The sequence below is a fragment of the Aedes aegypti genome, chromosome 2 (genome assembly GCF_002204515.2).
Source record: "Aedes aegypti strain LVP_AGWG chromosome 2, AaegL5.0 Primary Assembly, whole genome shotgun sequence".
NCBI lineage: Eukaryota > Metazoa > Arthropoda > Insecta > Diptera > Culicidae > Aedes > Aedes aegypti.
Genome location: NC_035108.1, coordinates 130,135,559 through 130,148,025, shown reverse-complemented (window position 1 = coordinate 130,148,025; position 12,467 = coordinate 130,135,559). Strand labels below are relative to the sequence as shown.

Genomic DNA, 12,467 nt, shown 5'->3' with positions numbered 1-12,467 from the left:
TTTTTTCCAGTTGAGACGTAACGCCAGAAAGAAGAAGAATGTATTTTTTCAGTGTATTTTTATTTATTTTTTTGTTGTAGCCCAACGGTTTTCAACAACTTCTATTTAGAACATTTTTCTCTATCAACAGTTTAGGAATTTGCATGCAAAAACTGTTAAACCAGAGGAGAATAGCAAATGAATAACAAAATTTATCATTAAAAAAGAATGTTTCAATATCAAAATTTGTTATTTGTTTGTTTTATAAAAGAGTTAAAATAACAAAAAAAAAATAACAAAATTTTTATGGCATAAAAACTAAATAATATCATATTTTGTCATTGTGATAAACTTTTTGCCTGACAAATTTTGTTATGATTGTATGTTTTGCTATTGATAAGATGTTCAATGTCATGATAATAACATAATAATGTTTAAATTAGATATGATTGCTCAATTTGCTCTTATTTTATCATTATTTTGTTATTCACCTGTACCCGAGAGCCCATTTTCAGATATTATTCTTGAGTAAAAATCATCGATTTATCTGTGAACAAAAACCTATTATACTACATTGAATTCCGGTCCATGAAAATCATTGTATCTCAAGATCATGATCATTTTTTTTCTATAAGTTTGTCCAGGTTGAAAATTGCTTTCAATTGAACATTCGTTCCATGAAATTCATTGTAGCTCAAGTTGTAGTTCAAGTGTAGCTGATCATTTAGAAGCATGTTTTTTTTCTACGAGTTTGTTCACGTTGAAACTTGCTTTTAATTGAAAATTTTGAAATCAAATATGGCGGCCTAGAAAACAAGATGACTACTTCCGGTCCATGAACATCGTTGGAAATCTATGCATAATGGGTACTTTCAGACCGGGCTCCTTAAGTAGTTGTTGAAAATAGATTTGTTACGGCCCTGTAACGCTCCCAAACATATGATGTAGCCCAGACAACCAGAATGATCGATGAATTTCCTCGCATAAAACTTTTTTTTTTAAGATCATATGTACGTTTGGATTCGTCCCGTATACTCGTACAAAGTTAATCGGATCTATCCGTAGCAGCTGTCAAATCAACTGTTATCATAAATTAAGTCGCACAAGAGTACAGATTTCTTCGTAACGGTGTAAACGATCTCTTTTTTCCTTTTTTTGTAAACCCAGAAAAAGACCCAGAACTGATTGCGTCGTTGACAAAGTTGTTAAGTAGCTCAAGGGATACCTTTATACAAGTCCTGAGATTCAACATTCTTCAATTTGGAGGCGTAAGTGTTCATTGATTTTCTTCTTTTTTTTTTTGAGGATATTGCACAGTTCATAAACTTTATGGTCAAGTTATAGGCAATTCCCGCCTAAGGAAACACGTGTCAAACGTACAAGTTGAACACAGTTCTGGCTTTACGAAAATCATGCAATATTTATACATCATATGGTTGAAAGCGTTACAGGAATGAAACACATCAATTTCCTACACCTACTTAAAAAACCCGTTCTGGAAATACCCATTATGTACAAATTTCCAATGAATTTTCATGGACTGGAAGTAGCCATCTTGTTTTCTAGGCCCCTATCTTGTATTTTAAAATATTCAATTGAAAGCAATTTTCAACCTAGACAAACTTTTAGAAAAAATATGCTTCCTTAATGATCAGGATCATGAGATAAAATGATTGTCATGAATCGGAAGTCGTCATCTTGTTTTCTACAATAACTATACAACAATTTTCATGAACCGGAAGTCGCCATCTTTTATGTAGACCACCATCTTGGATTCCAAAATATCAAATTGAAATCAATTTTCAATCTGGACAAACTTGTAGAAAAAATCATGCTTCCCTGATGATCAGGATCTTGAGATAAAATAATTGTCATTGACTGGAATCCACCATCTTGTTTTCTACAATAATTTTCATGATTCAGAAATCGTATTTTTTTTCTGAGCCACCATCTTGGATTACAAAATATTCAATTAAAAGCAATTTTCATCCTGAACAAACTAGTAGAAAAAACATACTTCTAAATGATCAGGAACTTGAGTTACAATGAATTTCATGAACAGGAAATCGCTATTTTGTTTTCCAGGCCGCCATCTTGTATTTCAAAATGTTCACTTCAAAGTGGTTTTCAACCTGGACAAACTTGTAGAATAAATATGCTTCTGCATGATCAGGATCTTGAGATACAATTATTTTTGTGGACTGGAAGTCGCCATCTTGTTTTCCAAATCAAATAATTGACAGCAATTTTTTACCTTGAAAAAAATTGTCGAAGAAATCTTCTTTCTAAATGATCAGGATCTTGATATACAATGATGTTCATGAGCCAGAAGTTGCCATCTTTTTTTTCTAGGCCGACATCTTGGATTGCAAAATGTCCCTAAAGTATCTTTTTCTATTTAATTTTAAAATGTTCCGTTCCTCCATACTGAATAAATCATTATCCCATACTAAATTTCAAGTCGCTTGTCGATTAGCTAAACGATTTTTAAATTTTGCAGGGTTACGTTTGGATCCATTTGCTACCGTTTGTGACTATGCGGTTTGTCGATTTCAAAAATTTGCGAAAATCGACACAGCCTAATGGACTATGCTGAAAAGGATTCGCAAGCACTTGGAGTGTTCGAACGAAGGGTGCTTAGGACCACTTTGGCGGTGTGCAGGAGATCGTTGTGTGGCGACGGAGAATGAACCACGAGCTCGCTAGGCTCTACGGCGAACCCTGTACCAAGAAGGTGGCAAAAGCCGGAAGGGTGCATTGGGCGGGGCATGTTGCAAGACTACCGGACAATAAACCAGCAAATATGGTGTTCGCAGTGGTAAACGCGCAGCTATTCAGCAAGACCAAGCTGAGGGTCGTGGGTTCGAATCCCACCGGTCGAGGATCTTTTCGGGTTGGAAATTTTCTCGACTTCCCAGGGCATAGAGTATCTTCGTACCTGCCACACGATATACGCATGCAAAAATGGTCATTGGCATAGTAAGCTCTCAGTTAATAACTGTGGAAGTGCTCATAAGAACACTAAGCTGAGAAGCAGGCTCTGTCCCAGTAGGGACGTAAAGCCAGAAAGAAGAAGAAGAAGATGGTGTTCGCATCGAAGATGGTGTTCGCGGTTGGTACAAGAAGGCGGGGAGCACAGCGAGCGAGGTGGCTTGATCAGGTGCAACAAGATCTGGAGAGCCAAAATCGAAGTTGGGAAACAGCCATGGACCGAGTAAATTGGCGCAACATCATTTACGAGGTTTTATTAAATTAATTGCCAAGAGATGATAAAATGCAGAAAGAACAAAAACTTGTTAACGTATACAACGCCTACCATCCTCGAAGAAGGCGAAATATACGCCGAAACGTCAACAAATTCAAGCACAAGTCGCATTAGCTGCTTAAAGACTGATTGAGTTGATAAAACCCAAAAAGAAACATTTTCAAAAATAGCCGAAAAAGGAACGAAAGAACTGTGTGAAAATTCTGCACTATCAAGTTGATAATTCAACAAGGCCGGGAGAAACCACTTCAAATTATCATAAATATCAAATTCAAAATTTATCTAACTTTACCTTTTCAAACGTAAAAAGGAAGCACCAGTTAAGTTCAAAAAAGTTTTTTGCAAATAAACCAGCTCGTAAGTTGATGATTTTGCTATTTGTCTGCGGTTGCTGAAGAAAAAAAGGTTTTTTCTATCAGTGGAACGTCTACAAATGGAAAAGTTTGAAAATAGTGACTTCAGCATAGAATTTTTCAATTTATTCTATCGCATAAACATCCCATGAAGTTCTTACCCGATATAGCCAGCTATAGCTACAGTTACGACGTCATATAATGGTATTAGCTGAATAATATAAATTTCAGTACGACACGTATCAGTCTAATAAATTGTTCACAAAATCGAGTCACCGTTTTTTTTTTGGGCGATTTTCAAGCGTAAATCAAACTATATCAAAAAAATTGAAACACCAATTGATTTAGAGGATTTCTGAAAAATAAACGGCGACAAGGTGAAACGGTGAAAAATGAGCTGACAAAATTAGGTATTTCATGTAAAACAATGCCAAATATAAGTTGAATTAAGTAAAATGTTAGAAATTTCAACCCAAATGTTGATGAATATCCTTCTTGTATTTTTTCCTTAAAACAGAATAAAAATTATGCGCGCTAAGATTGTTTGTATGTTTTTTTCTCTTGGAGAAATCACCAATTTTGTGCAGCCAAGTTCCAAGGGGGACAGACTTTAATCACAAATCAGTCATAAATATGCTGAATATTTTTTCTAATGGGACAATTACGTGTTCAGGGACGATTCAGAAATAATTTTCTTCATTTTTCAGAATATCTAGATCCCTACTACGCCATGCACGTTTTTCCCATTACCTAATACATGCACCATCACATTTTTCGTAAATCCGACCCTTCCTCTAATGATTAATGTCGTTTTTGAATGTTCCCTTATGGGCAGTATATTTTTGAAACATGTTTTGCCCGATTTGGGTTTCGAACTAAATATTTCTCCACTTTAAAATGTTGATCCCACTTTCATGCTTCTTAATGGATTCTATGTATCGTAGAAATTAACACAAAGTTCATGTCACTCAATAAAAATAAGTTAATACAGAGTAGGAAGCTACAGAACTATTATAAGACATCGACAACATTATTTAAAAAAAGTACAAAAAAAGAAGACAAAAAAGTGCTAAATCTTATCATACACAAGGATACTGCGTGGTAAGGGTCATAGCAAAACACAGGGAGATATGTGGCAAATGGCGGTCATAAAGTTGGGTTTCTTGGTCCGGCTCATCCCGACATTACCTTTCTCGAGAGGTGCCTTCTTGTACTTTTCGAGCCGCTTGACTGCGATCGCCTCCAGTCGCACCCGAGCCGCCGGATACTCCTTCAGCACATCCCACATGTCCTTTTTGCTGAGCACGAACAGATCACTGTAGCCAACCGAACGAACGCTGGCTGTCCTCCGGTTTCCTATTTCCGGCAGCATATACCACACATTACGGGATGTTTCGGGTTGGAGTTTTTTTTTTTTGCATTTTCGGATAGCATGGGGGTGGGAGAGAAAAAAAAGAAAATATCGATTAACACGATTAGGATGCCCATCAGGAAAAACGCCATGGTCATACGTTATGAATGGATAGGGAAAGAAATATATCAATGCGAAAAAAGTAATACACGACGACAACTATCTGAGATCAACTGCTGACCGACTAAACACAATGTAGAAATATACGAAACAAGAATGTATTGAAATTTTATTTGATTTAGAAAGTTGAGTGGTGCTCAGAAAGATGAACGGATGCAAAATGTTGGTGAGAGCGCAAAAAAAAATGACAGCCGGAAAAACAAACAAAACGAAGTTGATATTCAATATGAGAAACAAAGGAAAACGTTGGCACAGGAATGTTACGTAAAGCTGCAAAAATAATAACGAAGAAGAAAAAGCGAAAAATTCGAATAATATGCAAAGTTTGTTTATTTCACGATGCAGTTGAAAATGTGGAATCAATTGAAGAGCCAGTTCCTGATTGAGATGATGGAAACGACGGGATGGGGAACCAGACCACAGTGTTTTAAGCTTGGGGATTTGGTGCGCTGAAACGTCGATTTTAGCAATATTATTTATTCGTAGATATTTCTCGGCATACTAAAGTGCATCTTTTGATGAAACAAATTTTGCGTTCTATTCACCTAACATTGAGATAGAAGAAAGCAAAATTTCGTTTTCAAAATATTTAGATATCGTTGAGAAAGTTGTATAAATGGTGATTTGAAGCAACTTTGTCAAAAACATGATTTTTCAAACAAGTATCGAAAAACAAAAATAAATACAATTATTTTGCAATTGAATAAAATGGACAGATTGAAATGATATTTACAAAAAAAAAAAATTATACGTCTTACCGTGAGAACCGAACTCTCGACTCTTAGACCATATATTTATCAAAATATTTTGAAAAAAATATTTTTATATCTCACTGCTATGTTAATTGCTTTCCAAACTTTTTGCATAACAAAATACAATATAATGTACCATGAAACTTATTCGAACAAATCATATCTTTAAAATCATCGGTTAAGACAACATAAAAAGGCGCACGAAGTCGACAGAATAAAACACTGTGAGAAAAGCAATAGAAATCGAGAGAAAGCAAGAGGGAAGATTGGGTTGCAGTGTAAAAAAATATCAGAATCAATTCATATCAAGGGTATGATGTATGGCAAGCTTTACGTACACAATTTGCATTCGATTCGATCGGGTTTTACATACGTGATTTGTGCTCATCGATTCGATTGGCAGTTGTTGATCATTGCCTGGCTTCAGTGGGCATAAATATTACTGAAAGCACTTTTCAGTTTTGAATTTGATTTTTCAATAATGGAAATTTCGTATGATTGGATTTGTTGCACCTAGCATTCCGCATAATCCAAAGCGATTGTTGAAGTGTTTGGATTGAGTTCTATCAAAACGGTCTTCTATCGAAGAATGCATTGATCTCATCAACATTAATGTTATATTTAATGCAGTTGAACGTTCCAAATTATAAGGGCGAGGCCAAGATTTTCATCATAGGTTGACAAACGATCCCGAAAGCATTAAGTATTTATTGTTGAATTTGTCTTCAGGATGCCAATTTCTGACGTAATTAAATTGACATTTTTAAGATTTCTTTCAGATATTCTTACAGAAACATGAGCCTCTTATAGCATAGCATAGCATAGCATAGCATAGCATAGCATAGACTGACTGTACATGTCAATGGTTGCTACTCCGTGATTGATCGGAACTGGCAAGAATTGCACAACGATCCAAATGAATAAGGGATGGGAGTTTCCGCGTACTCTCGAAGTGCAATTTTAGCAGATCTAATATTATTGATCAATAACGGCGCCGGCCAAGTCCTTACAGTCAGTTGGGATGAGGAAGGAATGTTAGGGTGTAATGATTGTTGCTTCTAGAGACCGAGAATACCTCTGCATCTCCACAATCACCACGGGACGGGTGTTTATTAGTGAGGGAGGAAAAGATCTGGGAGTCACCTCTGGTCGATAATGCGATCCATGGACAAGGGGGAAATATACGACTTATATTTAAAGCTAGTTTTGTATTTTGTCTCGAGTTTTTGGTAGAAGCTTTAAAAAATACGTCAATATCTATAATGTCGAACAATTCAAAAGATGTTTTTATTAATGACGAAAATTTTAAATTATATGAAACAGGAATAATGCCGACACTTGTAGTGACGAACTATACATAGTTTGTTTGAAAATTACATATGAGTATTACTGTGCATTTTGTCTCGATATGGTAGAAGTTTTAAAAAATACGTTAACATTTACAATGTCGAACAATTCAAAAGATAATTTTTAATAATGTCAAAAAGAGTAAAATATATGTATATTGAAATTGTATAAGTAAAAAGCATAATGCCGACACTTATAGTGACGAACCATACAAAGTTTGTTTTAATATTAAAAGTTGCGCTTTCAAGAAAAAATGTGTTATCACGAGCATGAAACGAACTCACAAGTTGGTAATCTATACTCGACTGAACACAAAACTTCTTGGCGTCCCGAAAACAAACCGTCTTGCTTGTGCCTTTCCAAATACCTACCCAGCAAGACGCTCCGAAACAAAAAAAAATCTTCGGCGACGAAACCACGCGCGAAACCGTGAGCAAAACCTATCTGATGACGCAAAATCAAACCATCCTGCTTGGGCTTCACGAAGCACTCTCTTACAGAAACATGAGCCTCTTATAGGGAAAAATCACTCAAGGTTATTCCTCATACTACTTTAAAAATTTCTCCAAAATTTTCATAAATTATTAATATAAGAGTTTCTTTAATGACTACTATAGAAATTTCACAACAGATTGATGGCGTATTTGAGATACTATATATAGAAACTATACTTAGTCAGACACAAGATCTATAGCTCATATAGCATCCAAAATAATGAACTACACGTTATGTATGAAACCGTTTAGAGTGCAACTGTGAGTTTTCTAGGAGAATAACATTCTTGCCTTAGTAAACACTATTTCCCCTTATGCCGATAGTGCCAATGACTATTCTAACTTTATCAATTTAAAGAGCAAATTTGTAGTAAATTTGAGAAGCCCAGGAGAACCTTAAAAAATTCCATTTGCAGGATTAATAGTGATTAATAATAATGTTCACACTGATGCGCTTTTCTAGAAAAAGTCTTTGATGAAGTGGTGAGCCGATTTCGGAAACTACTTATGACTTGAAATTTGTCTACCTATACAAAGCATAGTAAAAAAATCGCTTTTTACAAGACCTGACCAAATCAAAGGGCCAGTGGAATAACTCCGGCCAAAGGAACATTCCCAAATTTCTAGAACTCTTTCAAAATGAACACCAGTAATCTGAATATTTCCTTAGATTCTAAGATCTGTTCAAGAATTCAAGGATAGCTTAAAAATCTCTTCCAAAATACGAACAATAAATTCATCGTTCTACATTAATTTTCCTCGGAAATTTCCAAAGGAATTACTTCAGATTTTTTTTTTCAGAATTGCTTATTTACAATCATCTCTAAAAAAAAAAACTTTCGATGAAATCCGAAAAAAGGAGAATTTGCCTTCTCTTAATGAAGATTCATGATCATGGTTTCCTAGAAACATTAGAAATACACTCCGGTGCAAAAGTTTGGGTTCACCCCCTAAAAATTATACAAAAGTGTCCTGTCCATATCTCTGTAATTACACGTCCAATTGAAACTCTCTAAGCCGCATTCGAAAGGCAAAGAGTTATTCTTACTTCGTATGTATTTTTCCAAAAACATTTTTTGAATTTTGAATACTAAATTTTTACTTAAAATTGTTACATTTTTCTAAAAACATACTGAAAAATCACATCTAATTTCCTCAACATTACATCGACTAAAATGTTAAATCAAAATGTCATTAGAATCGTCATCTTATATTCTTTGAAGACCACTCACGAAATATTGGCGAAAAAATCTGGAAAGTATTCAAAATCAATGAAACAATCAGTCAAGTCACCGTGCAAAAGTTTGGGTTCACCCCTCAGTATGATGCAAATCGTGCAAAAGTTTGGGTTCACCTGAGCCGCACGAACATAATTTTTGTCAATATCTCTGCCATTTTTCAACCGATTTTAATAGTTTAAAGCTTTTTCGAGCGCAAATAATGGCGCATACAAATTGGTGTACCCAAACTTTTGCACGATGACTTGACTGACTGTTTCATTGATTTTGAATACTTTCCAGATTTTTCCGCCAACATTTCGTGGGGTCTCTTCAAAGAATATAAGATTACGATTCAAATGAAACATTGATTTAAAATTTTGGTTGATCCAATGTTGAGGAAATTAGTTACAATTTGTTAGTGTTTTTTTGAAAAATGTCACAACTTTAAGTAAAAATTAAGTATAAAAAGCTCAAAGAATGTTTTTGGAAAAATACATACGAAGTAAGAATAACTCTTTGCCTATCGAATGCGGCTTAGAGTGTTTCAATTGGACGTGTAATCACAGAGATATGGACTGAACACTTTTGCATGTTTTTAAGGGGTGAACCCAAATTTATGCACGGGAGTGTAATTACGTTAAAGGAGATATGTTTCAAACTGATTTATATAAGATATTGGCTGTCCTATTTATAAACTGTTGAAAGGTAACTATTATACGATTGATAGGTTGAATCTTCTGGAACTGTCAGACAATCATACAATAGTGGTTTCACGTCCAATGGTATGGGTGCTCTAGTTTAGATGTAGTTGTGAATCTTAGAAGAAAACAATATGCACTCTGTCTCGAAAAACACCCAGAATCCAGGTGTAAATTTTTCAAATTGGGTCATATTTCCATATGCATGAGCCTGGAAAGCGTGTGCAAGTTTCTTTGAGGAAAACAAAAACAAACTGTGTATGACGTGCGTATGCTAGTCTTCGTGTGTTCAAATGTCACTAAGCTCTATGCATTGAAGGTAAACAATAACAATGGTTTGATGTTGGGATCTGGAATGATCTTGATAATAAGTAGAATTTTGATTTAATAGTAATTTGTTTCTAATGATTAGTTTAATTTTCGGTATGTTTCATGAATGATAGAGCATAGTATGCAAGGTTGCCACATTTAAATCTGTATATTTTCCTTTAAGTATCTGTATTTCTGTATCCTAGAACAAAATATCTGTATTTTAAATATGTATGCCTAAAAATTTAGATTGAAGTCAAAATTGTGCAAGAAATTCATTTTTTCTTAAAAATCTGTAAAAATTTTAATAATTTTGGCCGAATTCTGTATACATAATCTGTATATCTGTATTTTCCTACAAAATCTTTAATCTGTATATACAGAATCTTAATCACAAAATATTCTAGAAAATCAGTAAAATACAGATAAATCTGTATATGTGGCAACCCTGATAGTATGAAGAACAGATGAGTAGAAGTGTTGCTAGTTCCGTGGATTTGAGTGTTGGTAGCCGGTAGCATTAAGAATGCTGCGTTCACTGGTGTGGTGCTGAAATAAAGCACCCCGGGGTTTGCTGCTGGCCTGAATACCCATGTTAAATCAAAACAAAGCCCTTGAAAAAAAATATCTGAATAGGCACTTCCAAACAAATTTCCGCATTGTTTTTTTCTAACAAAAAACATGGAATAAGGCCCGCCAAATTAAAATCTCAGTGGAAAATTTCAAGCAAAACAGAACAATTGTGGTATTCACATTCAGTTCCACGGTGTAATAACTGATAAAGACTGTGTGCCGTATTCGTGAGAGACCACACCAAGTGAAATTCCGAATCATTTACATCTGTTATCCGTGCTGACAAGCTAATTGTGTCAAGCGTTGGTGATTAAAAGTGAGCGTCATACATACAACCATTGTAATTTCACTGATTTACAGAAAATTGAGGGTAATTTATAACTCTCAAACATCAGTTTCAGCCCGCTGCAAGTGAGTGAGTGCTCTTATTTACCCCTCTCTCGCTCTTGCGAATGAAAATACACACACAGCAAAAATAGAAAGAACGTGGAATTAAAAAAAAAAAAAATAACAGTCTCATAGTTGAGTCCAAATTTTGCAGCAATGCTCAGAATGAGAGGCAAATCATTGAAAGAACTTCTTGAGCATTCCCCTGGAGAACATCTGCAAAAAGAAATCATCTGGTAGGAGAAAACCACTAATTTTCGACCTACAAAAGGTCGAAAGGACAAAAGGTCGAACATTATTTTCTCGGTGGAAAATTATTGCTTCCTTCAAAAAAAGATTTTCAACCTTTTGTTCTTCGACCTTTTACCTTTCGACCTTTTGTCATAGATTCCACTGTTGATATTAGGAAATCCGTGGCTTGAGGGATCATGTAAGAATTCTCAGTAAAATTAGCTGCCAACTTCTTGAAAAAATCTGAAGAAATACTTAATTTAAATTCGAATAAATTACCTATGAATTTTTGGAACATTTTTCCGAATTGATTGTTTTTTGCGTAATGCTTAAAGTGCATTTCTAAGGAATTCGTAAGCTATAATATTATTACAAGCTTGAAGGTAAGAGTATATTTTCTAGAATTCTTTATTTTGCGAAACATTGTACAAAAATCCTATTTAGCAAGGTTCAGACTTTTTGGAGGACTTCTTAGAGGTATCTCTAAGAATTATTCAGAATAAGAAGAAAATTATCAGAAGCCATTTAAAACAATTCTCGAAGAATTATCCATGACATCATAAGTTAAAGAAAAAATGTATTGTAAATATCGCCATTTTTTTTTAACGTGATTTAATAACTGATTATATATACTCATCAAATGCTCGTTGATATTCCTGGGCGAGTTAATGTTTGGCAACTCGTGCCGTAAGCAACACTACATAACGAATACTTGGAGCAATCCTCAAAAAATTTATTGGGAAAGTGGTGGTAAAATGAACACCGTGCCTCTTATGGAGTAAAACCAAATTTCAATGATCTCTTACCATGTAAGGCTGCTTTAGGGCATAAGTTGGAGTGTTCGGGCTGATACGAAGGTCTATTGAAGTGAAAACATCAACAAAAACTAAAATTTTAGAAAACAACGTTTGAAAATTTAAACTGATGTAACTTTAAGCTCGGATGTCTTGAGGTTTTTCAGTGAGGTGAATAGTTTTATGATATGATCTGATTCCTTTCGATTTCTTTTTGAATGGGTTATAATCATTTATAGATACCGTTTTGTCTCAAATTCTGAACAGACTCATATTTCAAACACTCGGTTTTTGTATGGTGATTTGGTTGAAATGTTTCGCTGAAATATGTCACCAAATAACAAGAAAATGGTAATCAATTGCAATTCAATTTTAACGTCTCCAATATAATTTATACCGCGAGAGTAGTGTTAATTATCTAGTTTGAGACCAGTAGAACAAGCTCTGATAAATTAATTTGTGAAATTATTCATTCGAATATGATTTATTCGTGCTGTTCGGAATATCAGCCAATTAATGCCAATCAGATGCATT

At 34.6% G+C, this 12,467-nt stretch overlaps 1 protein-coding gene across 1 annotated transcript in view; it reads right to left on the bottom strand.

Moving 5' to 3' along the window:
* LOC5573042 (cyclic nucleotide-gated cation channel alpha-3) overlaps positions 1-12,467 on the bottom strand; it is a 194,525-nt gene that overhangs the window by 30,732 nt on the left and 151,326 nt on the right. The window contains exon 6 of the mRNA XM_021839521.1: positions 4,786-4,953. Coding sequence (XP_021695213.1) covers positions 4,786-4,953 — 168 coding nt within the window. The remainder of the gene's footprint in view (positions 1-4,785; positions 4,954-12,467) is intronic.